The sequence below is a fragment of the Bubalus bubalis genome, chromosome 11 (genome assembly GCF_019923935.1).
Source record: "Bubalus bubalis isolate 160015118507 breed Murrah chromosome 11, NDDB_SH_1, whole genome shotgun sequence".
Lineage (NCBI taxonomy): Eukaryota > Metazoa > Chordata > Mammalia > Artiodactyla > Bovidae > Bubalus > Bubalus bubalis.
The window spans coordinates 15,966,673-15,979,664 of NC_059167.1; the positions used below are offsets into that span (position 1 = coordinate 15,966,673).

The window sequence follows — 12,992 nt, forward strand, 5'->3', positions numbered from 1 at the left end:
GTCCTTCACAAAACTGTCTTCGTTGACATGCACTGAAATACTTTGCCTTCATTGTTGGTCACCCAAGCAATGTGACCTACTTCTGTTATGTTAGGATGTTGAGGGCACTATCATTCATTCAGGGTTGCTCAGTGTCCTCTGTGTAAAGTAGAAAAATACAGGTTTTGGAGTAAGAGCTAGGAAGAAGCTTAATTTCCCCCCAGGGGATTTCTCCCTTTTTGATAATGAGAATTATATACTTTTATTCATCACACTTCGCATTTTGTCCTGGTTGTTAGGAGATTCAGAACCAGATTCAGCCTCAGTTATAGTAATTTTACTTGGTCTGATATTTGAAAAATTTGAAATATATACTTCTTGGCCTTGATTTTCCCTTTATATTTATTTTATTGCACATGGTTTTATATTTTTAAGACTCTGCTAGAGATGAGACGTCTATGCTACATCTGCCTAGCTACAATCTCAGCTGACGAAAATTGCCAGCCGTGCATAGACTGGAAAGTTTTTAATCACATAATCAGGCTAACGCTAGAAGCAGCCTGACATCTGAAAGGCAGCAGCTACCTAACTTTAGTTCTGCACACCAGTGACACTTTGCTAGATGAGTGAATGGAAAATATTCTGATTCTGTCTTTTAAAGCTGAACGCAGCAAGTGGGGAGAGAAAGAATCACACAGAGAGGTCGAGCCACGAGTAAGGGTCACGAGCTGTTCACCCGAGAACAATGAAAGCTAGTTGCTGAGGAGACAATAGATGACCTGGTCATAGGGATGGCCTAACAGACTCGTCATTTAGCCACCATAGCTGCTAACTGTCCCAGATAAGGCTGCAGGTTTTCATGAGGTCTGACTTTTGAGACTGTCTCTCCCCTGAGCTTATGTACAATAACTTTCTGTTGCTGCTAAGTCGCTTCAGTTGTGTCTGACTCTGTGCGACCCCATAGACGGCAGCCCACCAGGCTCCACAGTCCCTGGGATTCTCCAGGCAAGAACACTGGAGTGGGTTGCCATTTCCTTCTCCGAATAACTTTCTGTACCAGAGGTAAACTGAGGGCCTCTCTCACCTCGATAATCAAAAGGCTATTGTAGACAACCCAAATCCTCAGCATGAAAAGAGGAGGGTAAGGATAGGTACCATGAATAATGGCGATTTGCAGTGGAGAACAGTAGAAAGGATGAGTAAATAGAAAATACAAGGCCTGAGAGAAGTCACATTTCTAGAAATTGCATATTTTAATGTCTGAAGATTAACTATGAATGATTCATTATTTAACTAAGATTTGAAGCTCAGCCATAAAAAATTTAAAAATAACTCATCACATGTCTTGTCCCATATCTTAATTTCCCTGGGAAGCAAACTAGAAGTGAATGGCAGGGAGGAAAGTCACTTTTTAATCCAACTGATACAAAAAAAGAAAAAGAGTGATTCTTCTACCCAACAACAAAAGCCAACCAACAAACAAGCAACACTGAAATAGCAGCTTCTAACCAGCTGACTTTCTTTTTCACACCCTGACAACCAGGTTGGATTTCTCAGGTATATCCCCATTTTATACTGGGGATACGTGCTATGTTTTATTGATGAAGCTGAAGGGACATTCCACACATTCAAGCTGCTCCCCTTTGGTATCACATAACCAGTTAACCTGGGTATAGGTTTCAAGAGAAGAGGGCTCGCTGATACTTACAGAAGCCCCAAATGGACATACTTGCATGTCCAAAAGGTGCAATCAAAGAACTGTAAGAGACCATTGCTTTACTAGTGATGGTCTTCATTCTGGGGACTTAAGAGAATCCGAGTCTTTTGCCTTATAATCCTAACTTGAAAAAATACAGAATAAATATAAATGTGAATCATGCCCACAGGGCAATATACTTCAAGTCACCATTCTCCACACCTTGTGTTACCTACCTACACACTCTTTGGGACCCAGTTCAAATTCTACAGGTCGGGCAAGCAGAGCTGTAAATATTTCCACGGGCAAAACTTGCTTTTTCCAAAGACAGGCATGGCTTAGCATGCCATTTTCTTTCTTTAGAACATTTAGGAGCAATTATGTCCTAAGGATAAAAGGATGGCAGAGCAAAGGTATGTGCCTATAACAAGCATCTCATTGAAGCCAGAAGCATGATGTGTGGGTTCGCTGGAGGAATAACCACAGAGTATAGATTGATGACTTATAGCGATAAAGTATAAAGGCTCCCAGGGTAAGGTAACTTTATGCTGGTTGCCTGCCCAATTCAGGACTGCAAGAATAAACAGGATCTTTTTCCACCCAAAGTGAATGGATACCACACAGGACAGCACAAACCTGCTACAAGATGCAGTGGTAGGTAGAGCTCTAACAGTCCAGGGTGCCAGGCAAATTTTTTCCAGAAGGTGATTGTGCTTCCTTAATACAAATGTAAGTTGAGAAAGGAGCCACCGCACTTCCCTCCTCTCTTTATAACAAAGTAGTAATTGTTAACAATTGAAGAATCATCACTCCTCTCTTGGGACTTTGCCAGCTCAGCAAGAGACAATATCCATTTTCAGATGTTATCTCAGTAGCCCATTTCTTAATCCCTTTCAGAAGCAGAGTTCCCTGATTTTCTTTAAGGCAAATGAACCCCCTTTGGGTGGGTTCTTAGAATCACCCCCCCCCCCCCCCCGCCACCCTTTCCCCTCAAACTGAAAGACGGGCTGTTTCCTATCCCCTATTTCCACCCAGGTTGTTCAGCTATGCCTGAGTTTTGTTGCTGAATGTAGAAAGAGTTACTACATGAAATGAAAGAGGCCTCGGGACAGGAAAGCATGAAACTTCAATGGCTGGCAGCCAGGGGATGTTGCGATGTAGAGGGACCCACATCCTTCTTGTGTGGCTGCAGCCAGATTGAGACTAGCAAAACACCTACTGTTCAAACATCACTTGTGCAATACAGCCTGTAATGAAGTACTAAGACCAGTTGCTTAGAACTGGGTGATACAAACCTAATTGATTCAGATTTTTTCCTGGTTCCTTGTACAACAAATCAAAGCTATTCTTCCTATTGAGGTCTCTTCTAAGAAAGTACATGTTGGGTATGGTGTGCTGAAGTCAGCACAGTTAAGGGAGGTATGAACAAGGCCTGGCAGGACGAAGTTGATTTTGGTCGTAGGTCCCAGACAGGGGGTCATGCCCGCCATCCAGGGGCAAACGTCAGTGTACTCAGAAGACAGAGGTTGAGGGGAAAGGCTAGGCCAGAGCCTTATTTGGAGTTTCCTTGGGAAAGGTGAGGCGGGGCAGGGTAAACAGCTTAAGATGGGCTAGTTTAAATAATTCTGGAGGGCGTTGGGCTATAGGGGTGGTATCTACTTGCTTGGTCCCTGGTCCCAGAATGACTTAGGGCAAGGGAAATTTTGACTTGTCATGGAAGAATTAGATAAGGAGGTAGTCAGGGATATAAACTTGGGATTGGCTGGTCTGTATATGAAAGGCACATGTGTGGACAAGTTGTCATTATCTTTAGGAATTAGCTTGCCTGGCAGGGGCAGTCTGTAAGGTCCCCAAATGCCAAAGCATCAAGAAAATAGAGTTGACATAATTGACTCTGAGATGAATGGATGCAAATTGACAATAAAGAATCTAAGAAGACACAGAACAGTGCATGTTTTTAAATATGCCACTTGCCTGGGGCAGCATATTGAGGATCTTAAACTGTCTTGAGTCCCCAGTATCCTTCAGCACATCTTTCTCATTTTTTGATAGGAACTGGTATTTTTTCAGTCTTATATAACATGCTATGCAAACACATATCAAAATCCTTGAATTTAACTTGACTGCCTCTCTAAACCCATATATGGAGAGCTGGTGATGACCTTCCTTCAAGACTGTGGCTAAAGGGACCTCTGCCCAAGCAGTGATTCTGCCTACACTGTATTTAAATGGGAATAAAGCATGCGTCTGGGTGATGGGCTGTGGACTCCTGGGGTTCTGCCTCCTCACTTTGTAAACTACCTACCTAACTCCCCTGCTCAAGGAGAGGCAGCCCACTGCCATCTGCTGGGCTGGCGGGCCTGCCCCCGGGGCCTCCCCGCAGTTATACTGCCATCTGCTGGGCTGGCGGGCCTGCCCCCGGGGCCTCCCCGCAGTTATACTGCATCCACTGTCTTCTGGGCCCATACACACTCGGCGTGTGGTCTCACCCCCACCTCCCACCCCTAGCTTATGTACAGCTCAGGCTCAGCAGGATCTGTGTTTCCAACGGAGATTTAAGTGTTGAGAGACAAGCTCTTTCCCGGGGCTTCTTTGCTGATGAGCCTATGTTGCCAATGTATCTTCTGGGTGGACTGTAAGGGCTACTAATGAAATAGGTTCAAGGAAAGTGATATTACAACCGAGGCAAGTCCAAGTCTCACAGTCCTGGAAACGGAGGGACATTAGTACTTCTTGGCAGGCTGCTGGTTTGGTTTGGAGCTTGATGTCATATTCATTCTCCTGGCTGCCAGTCTCCTGAAGGAAATATTGACCTTCTTGCTTTAGTTTTCTATATTTTATGAGTTGTTCCTCACTGGATAGGCTGCTTAGTATCAGAACTGAAGGACACTGGGTAAGTATTACCAATAGCACTCTGGTTGTTTTCAGTTTCTCTGGTACATTTTGGTAGATGACCAAGCCGTGGATTTGGTGTTCCCTCCTCTCTTCTCATTCCTTTTTGGAAAGAGTTTAGATGGGCTGGGGAAAGATATTTGAAGCTTTCTGATCCAATGTAAATGAATCCTGTGGTGGGTAAATAATTTTCCTCCCTCCTTTGCCTCTCCTGGGGTAGTTTGATGAATAATGCTTCTCAAATAAGTTTATAAATATTCCACTAGAGGTAAGAGGAGTATTAAGCTCATAGCAGGTGTGCCATTAATGCTTTAGTGTGTAGGGTAAAGCAAAGAGGAAAGGAATCATCAAAATTTTGTGGTTTCATAGAATTTTCTGGAAGTGAGAGCAGGGAACAAAATACTGGGTGGGGGGAGGGTAGCACTGGTGAAGTGTGGGTATAACCTCACAAGATCAAGTCAGGGCATTCCTTCAATGAAGGAGCTTTTTTGGGACAAGTGGTAGGATGGAGTTATAGTTTTGTTTTTCTTCCAGTTATAGTATATGTTTATCTTAACTCAGAAAGAAGCATAATTAATCAATCTCGCCAAAAAATTAAAAAAAAATTTTTTTCTTTGCCTATCTCCTATTATCTCAAAGTCCAATTCACAAATTACTCAACTGTAGTCTAAAAGTCTTCTTTAATAATAAATATTCATCTTCTTTAGATGCTACTGCAATTTGGTCTTCAAATATCATGCTTTTCAACATATCCTGTTACATTTTATTTGTGAATAACTCAATTACGGTTTTAGTTTCTTCTCTGATTGGCCTTAACGTCCCCATACTTCTAACCAAAAGCCTCCATAAGATTAAGGAGATTTCTTACTGCCACAGCGCCACCTACTGGTACGTCAACACAGAAGCAAGATAGCGGTAGCTTAACTTGGACCCACAATTTTGGAGAGTCCTTCTGAGTTTCGGTTTTTATAAAATGCCAATTTCCTTGTCATTTTGAGAAACTATCACTTCTCTTGATAGCTATTAATACTCTTGCTGTGGCATAAAGTCAGCAAGTTATAATAAAAAAAAATAAGCTCTTATTTCTTACTGTTACCTTAAATTGGCCCTGACTTCACCGACTTTGGTTTTCTGTGTCCTATAGCTGTAGCAAGGGCTCCAGATTGTGTGGGCAAGGGTTTGGATCTGGCGAAAATAACCTGGGGAGCTTCCAAAGATCCTGAAAAATGTAAGAAAAACCCCCACTTAACACTTGATTTAATCTTGGCTGAAAGGACAAGAGGTCAAATTTAAAACTAGGCTTTAGGGGATCATTGTTCACCCTGATGCTGGCGCCCCATTTCCTGCCAAACATCGAATCTATCCTCTCTCTCTTGCTTTCTAACCATGTTAAGAGTGGGTAATAAACCCAAATTCTTGTCCCTCTGGCTCTGGGGAGAGAACGTTTTGGGAGCAGTGAAGTGTATAAGACACTAGGGCAAGAATCTCAAAGGTTTGTTTATTTTTATTAATTTATTATATTCCAAAGCCACCCCAGATCTCCAACAACTGTACAATGCATGTGAAAAGAATAAGAATCTGAGAGTGAAAAATAGGTCATCCTGCCAAGAGCGGCCAGGCAAATAATTTCATTTGAAAGTCAAAGTGATTTCTAGATCCTTAGGGTTTGACTTCCACTGGCTTTACTTTATATTGAAGTAAGTTCCTTTCTCTTGTTGTCCCAGAGACAACAAAGCAGGCAGGCAGAGGCCCACTGAGGTCCTGCTGCCATGTCCCCATGCAAAAAGCATAAAGCAGCGCAGACTTTTACCAGGGCCCACATGGCCAAAGCTTAGCAGAGGACACTGCTTCTCACTACTTGTAAATGAAACCCACACTGGTGTTCGAAAGGCCAGGTAAGGTCCCTTTCTCTGACTATAGATCTACAATAGCTTAAAAAAAAAAAAGCCTGGGGGAGTGTATATGGAGGCTGGGCTCCAGGACAGGAAAAGCTTAGGAGGAAGCAAAGAAACAGGGATGAGGGCAGCTGGTATGGCTTCAGGCCCTACAACAATGGTAGTTTACACCATCAAATCAGCATGAGAGAAATGCCAGTTATCTAATCTGTCGCGCTCTGCTATTTTCGTTCACCATTACCACTTCGGAACTCAAGAAGAACACCATGCTTATAACGGAGGAGGGCCAGTGGCTTTGGCTTTAAGCCAAAGGCCCTCATTCCAGCTTCCTTCTCAAATTTCCAAATCTGCTGACTCTACACCTTCCCCTCTATAGCACACACAGAATATAGCTGGAGGTAGGGAAGTCAAGGAAAAGTAACATTCACGGAGCATTCCAGGCATTCTGCTGAGAGCGCTCACCTTCACTACCTCATTTAACATTCATAACAAAAAGAATGTCACTAAGCCACCATCAGCGGGAAAGGACTTTTGAGTGGTTTTTCAACAGCCCTGGGATGAACTACTATCTTCTTCAGATGGCCTGACGAACAGGGTCACACAGCTTAAAGGCCTGGTTGGTTAGACTTGGGGAGGGGGCAAGAGGTCAGGAAGCAGACTTTTGCTACATTCATGGACTCAATCACTGAGTTAACTGGACCAGACAGGAGCTAAGACACCTTTCTCAGGCAGTTTAGTGAGCCCTGTACAGGAAAACTTCCCAACTCCCAAGAGACGTGCAAACCTGACTTGTTCTCCCTTCTTGTGGGTTTAAAGAAAAATGCTTTATATAGCAGCCTAACCTCCTCCTTTTTATAGGATGTGCTTCTGAACCCCCAGAATAATGCCTTTAAATCTATGTATAACAGAGAAAAACAGATACTTTGTGGGTGAAACACTGAAGTGCCAGGTAGTTATTTAGTTATTATTATACTGCTAAGGTAAAACATTTATTGGGAAGTCTGGAAAATGCCTGAACTTTAGTTACCGCACATTCATCAGCATTTCTCTAAGGATCAAGAACCCCAAGGGAGTCATGGAAGAGAACAAATTCAAAGGACTTTGGAGGCCCAGAGTCATCTGGAGACAAAAGCAGTCCGCAGAAGGCTGTGTAAACAAGGCGGGAATACAACGCACTCATCTTCAGTTAGAAGCATGGAGAGATGTATTCATAGATAATAGAAGCTTAGGAGGACCAGGAGTACAACTTCCCCTTGTCCTGTGGTTTTACAGCGATACCAAATTCAGTACAACTGTTACAGAAACTTCTAAGTACCGTCAACAGTCAGTCAACACTACTTCATGATCAAGATGCTGGAAGTGTGACCTGCCTGGTCGCTCAAATTTCCAACTTCCTCGGCCAGAGTGCATGCAAAGAGTTCAGTTTCATACTTAATGTATCAAGGAGACATGCAAATGAAATAGGCAGGTTTCTTGGATCTCCTAAGCTTTGTAAACCTCTCCAGCCTCAGCAAATCTGAAGAGCTGCCAAGGCTCTAAGAGCTCTGTCTCATGGAAATCATTCCAGGTAGGCCATGGTTCTCTTCACCTCGCACTTCTCAGGCCATAAGAGTTCCAGGTGAAAATTTAACCTCCTTAAAAATAACTACCATATTCTAGGAGTTCTTTTTAGGGGGAAAGGGGAGGGGTAGTTATATACCCATCAACTATTTCTTGAATTTAGGTTTGCAGAGTTTAAGTGGAAAACAAAATCTATACTCTTTTCATATTATTATCTGACTTGGGTGCAGTTACAGAGCCTTTCTCTATATACAGTAAGCCTATGAGGTATATGTATTAATAATTATCCCCATGATACAGGCAAACGAACCAGATTCCTTAACAATCTTTTCATCATTTTAAGATGCATTGTATCACACACACACACCCTTGCACCCTGCCCTTAAGCCCCCTGCTCAGAGGCCCTAGTTCCCAGCTACACTGATACAGGGGGGCTCCCAGAACACAGCACCATTTCAGCACCAGCCCCCTTCCCTCACTGGCCTTTGCCCACACTGGTCTTTGCCCACACTGGTCTCTCTTCCTGGACCTCCTTCCACCCCAGGCCTCCCCTCTCCTGGCTGAACTGTCAGAGTCAGACCCCAGTTTAGATGCGTCTTCCTCTAGGAAGCCCTCTTCTATCCCTAAAGAGCCTGGGCCAAGTTGCTTGGGTTCAAATACTGCTCCACCACTGACCAACTGTGGGAATTTGGATTATGGTTCATGATCCGTCTGTGCCTGTGTTTCTTCAGCTGTAAAACAGGGAATACAGCCCCCATATGGCACGTGTGCTTTGTGAACAGATGAGTTATGGCATGTGAAGCAGTCAGAGGTGTGCCTGACACACAGCAACACTGTCTTCTATTATTCCCTGTGTTCCCAGTGCCTGGCACTCCCTCCTGCAGCCACATCCCGTCAACCTCTCTCTCCCTGAGCCTCTAAGCTTCTTGACCGCAGGGAAGGCCTAGTTCACTCGTCATGTGTCTCACTGCCCAGCATGCTACCTTCTCCACAGGAGGTGTTCAAAAATAAATACTTGTTGAATCGAATAGTGGATTTGCTTTCAATTTTCTGACTACTTATGAGTGCAGGAACTGCTACTCACAGGAAACTATCCCCGGGCCAGTGCTGCCTTATACGTTGAGAGGCTTGAGGCCCTCAGCTACTACCTGGCAAGACCGTGGTGCTAGCAGGCAGGATGCAGCCCGGACCGCACCTCCAATCTGCACCCACGGGTCAGCTCCCACAGGCTCTCCACTTTCTAAGCAGTGGAGAGCACCTCCAATCTGCACCCATGGGTCAGCTCCCACAGGCTCTCCACTTCCTGAGCCTCTGTTTGCTCACATGGAGGGGACAGGGTACACCTCACAGGGCTGCGGTGAGGATTTAATGTAAGATGCTAATACCATGTGTGGAAACACCATATAAACGGTAAAACACTGGCAAGTTTTTTCAAATACAGGCAATTTTTACTAAATGCTGCAAATCCGATAATACTCTGCCAGACTGGGAAATTTCACCTACCCCAAACTAAGCTCAGAAAAACCACTTTATCCTAAAATGTATCATCTGAAAGAAGAGAGCGACTACATGCCCATTTGCCAACGCTTCAGAAGCCTGGGAGGCTTCGTTCTCTGAACTGGAGCTCTCCTCAGAGGCAGAGGAGAGAAGGGTGGGCCCGGTCCCTCCCCACTGCCCTGCCCGGACTAACCTGTGGAGCTGGTGATGGGCACAAAGGCTGCCGAGTTAAGGCTGCTCTGGAGTCCGTTCAGCTGCCCTTCTGCGGAGGCCCCTCTGAAACACAAGCGGCTTGGTTAGACCTGAAGACAGAAAGGCGAGGTCAACTACAGCCCTTCAGGGGCGCTGCCTCTTGCTTCTGGGGTTGCCCCCCACCCCGCCCCCGCCAGCTTCTTTTAAGACTTCTTTCAAGTACAGATGTCATCTTATCAGAAAGGACTTCTACTATCAACCTATCCCCTTCTTCTGAAGTGTTACATGTTTTAAAATTGTCCATTTCTCCCCACTAGAACACAGCTTCAAGAAAACATAGGCTTGGATCATGACTGTGTCCCCCGCCCCCCACTACCTATCACAACGCCTGCACCTAATAAGCACTCAACAGATAACTTGTTTACTGAATGAGTAAATTAAGTTCCTGGTATTGACTTAGATAAATCATAAGTAAAGACGTCAAAAAAAAAAAAAAAAAAAAAGTTTTATGTGCTACAGTGGTTCTCAACTCAGGGAGGAAGGAGGGGCGGATTTAGCCCTCTATTCCCACCCTCCCAGCAAGGGACATTTGGTGATGCTGAGATATTTGTGGTTGTCACAACTGCGGGGCCTGCTGGCATCTAGTGGGTAGAGGCCGGGAATGGTGCTAAGCCTTTCCTGCAGGGCCCCTGGAAAGTGCCCCCAAACAGTATTCTAGTCCAAGGTGTCAGCTGTGCCAAGGTTGAGAAACCACATATAGAGGTAGCTCCCCTCACAGCAAGTTTTGACAAGAGATAGGACAGAGTATTTTAGATTCTCCAGCACAGGTTCCCCAGCCGCCTGCTTTAAAAGTTCTTTCACTGGCCTGACGCCCTACAGACTATGCCAGGTCCTCCTGCTGCAGGCTCTTACAGCTCTGTCATTCTTTCATTGCATTTACCAAAATTATATATTTTTTTCTTTTTAAAATTTTTTTCCTTGACTGCATCTCATGGCATGCAGAACTTCTGAAGGGTCAAACCTGCATGCCCTGCAGTGGAAGCATGAAGGCTTAGCCACTGGACCACCAGGAAAGCCCCTACCAAAACCATGGGACTATGGGGTAGCTGTGAGCTTAACATCTGTCATCCTTGCTAGAATGTGAGCTCCATGAAGACAGAGATTCCTTCAGTCCTACTCACTGTTATACACTTAAAATTTCTAGAAGTAATCTGACCCATTACCCCATAAATACACCTATTTGTTGGGCCTGTCTACCTTGATTTCAGTTGACATGTAAAAATTTTACCTGGGAGAGTCAGTAAACACCCTCTTCCAACAACACAAGAGAAGACTCTACACATGGACATCACCAAATGGTCAATACTGCAATCAGATTGATTATATTCTTTGCAGCTCTATACAGTCAGCAAAAACAACACCAGGAGCTGACTGTGACTCAGATCATGAACTCCTTATTGCCAAATTCAGACTTAAATTGAAGAAAGTGGGGAAAACTACTAGACCATTCAGGTATGACCTAAATCAAATCCCTTACAATTATACAGTGGAAGTGAGAAATAGGTTCAAGGGATTAGATCTGATAGACAGAGTGCCTGAAGAACTATGAATGCAGTTTCATGACATTGTACAGGAGGCAGTGATCAAGACCATCCCCAAGAAAAAGAAATGCAAAAAGGCAAAATGGTTGTCTGAGGAGCCTTACAGATAGCTGAGAAAAAAAGAGAAGTGAAAGGTAAAGAAGAAAAGGAAAGATACATCCATTTGAATGCAGAGTTTCAAAGAATAGCAAGGAGAGATACGAAAGCCTCCCTAAGTGATCAATGCAAAGAAATAGAGGGAAACAATAGAATGGGAAAGACTACAGATCTCTTCAAGAAAATTAGAGATACCAAGGGAACATTTCATGCAAAGATGGGCACAATAAAGGACAGAAATGGTATGGATCTAACAGAAGCAGAAGATATTAAGAAGAGGAGGCAAGAATACACAGAACTATACAAAAAAGATCTTCATACCCAGATAATCTTGATGGTGTGATCACTCATCTAGAGCCAGACATCCTGGAGTGCAAAGTCAAGTGGGTCTTAGGAAGCATCAAAGCTAGTGGAGGTGATGGAATTCCAGTTGAGTTATTTCAAATCCTAAAAGATGATGCTGTGAAAGTGCTGCATTCAATATGCCAGAAAATTTGAAAAACTCAGCAGTGGCCACAGGTCTGGAAAAGGTCAGCTTTCATTCCAATCCCAAAGAAAGGCAATGCCAAAGAATGTTCAGACTACCACACAATTGCACTCATCTCACATGCTAGCAGAGTAATGCTCAAAATTCTCCAAGCCAGGCTTCAACAGTACATGAACCAAGAACTTCCAGATGTACAAGCTGGGTTTAGAAAAGGCAGAGGAACCAGAGATCAAATTGCCAACATCCATTGGATCATACAGAACGCAAGAGAATTCGAGAAAAACATCTGATTCATTGACTATGTTGATAAAAGCCTTGGACTGTGTGGATCACAACACACTGTGGAAAATTCTTCAAGAGATGGGAATACCAGACCACTTTACCTGCTTCCTGAGAAATCTGTATGCAGGTCAAGAAGCAACAGTTAGAGCTGGACATGAAACAACAGACTGGTTCCAAATTGAGAAAAGAATATGTCAAGTCTGTATACTGTCACGCTGCTTATTTAACTTATATGCAAAGTACTTATATGCAATCATGTGAAATTCTGGGCACATAAGCTGGAATCAAGATTGCCAGGAGGAATATCAACAACCTCAGATATGCAGAGACACCACCCTTGTGACAGAAAGCAAAGATGAATCAAAGAGCCTCTTGATGAAACGAAAGAGGAGAGTGAAAATGCTGGCTTAAAACTCAACATTCAAAAATGAAGATCATGACATCCAGTCTCATCACTTCATGGCAAATAGATGGGAAAACAGTGGAAACAGTGACAGACTTAATTTTGGGGGGCTCCAAAATCACTGCAGATCATGATTGCAGCCATAAAATTAAGACACTTGCTCTTGGAAGAAAAGTTATGACCAACCTAGACATCATATTAAAAAGCAGAGATGTTACTTTGCCAACAAAGGTCTGTCTAGTCAAAGCTATGATTTTTCCAGTAGTCATGTATAGATGTGAGAGTTAGACCATAAAGAAGGTTGAACGTTGAAGAATTAATGCTTTTGAACTGTGGTGTTGGAGAAGACTCTTGAGAGTCCCTTGGAATGCAAGAAGATAAAACCAGTCAATCCTAAAGGAAATCAGTCCTG

The 12,992-nt window shown here is 43.7% G+C and overlaps 1 protein-coding gene across 14 annotated transcripts in view; it reads right to left on the reverse strand.

Moving 5' to 3' along the window:
- TTLL5 (tubulin tyrosine ligase like 5) overlaps positions 1-12,992 on the reverse strand; it is a 315,903-nt gene that overhangs the window by 45,969 nt on the left and 256,942 nt on the right. For 12 of the 14 annotated variants that reach the window (XM_006052845.4, XM_025296474.3, XM_006052853.4 and 9 more), the window contains 2 exons: positions 9,713-9,795; positions 5,664-5,786 (listed from right to left, as the gene is read on the reverse strand). The exons of 1 other annotated variant lie outside the window; for it this stretch is intronic. In XM_006052845.4, the coding sequence (XP_006052907.4) occupies positions 5,665-5,786; positions 9,713-9,795 (205 nt within the window). In that variant the 3' untranslated portion in view covers position 5,664. The remainder of the gene's footprint in view (positions 1-5,663; positions 5,787-9,712; positions 9,796-12,992) is intronic. One more of the 14 variants, XM_006052849.4, reaches the window with a different exon arrangement.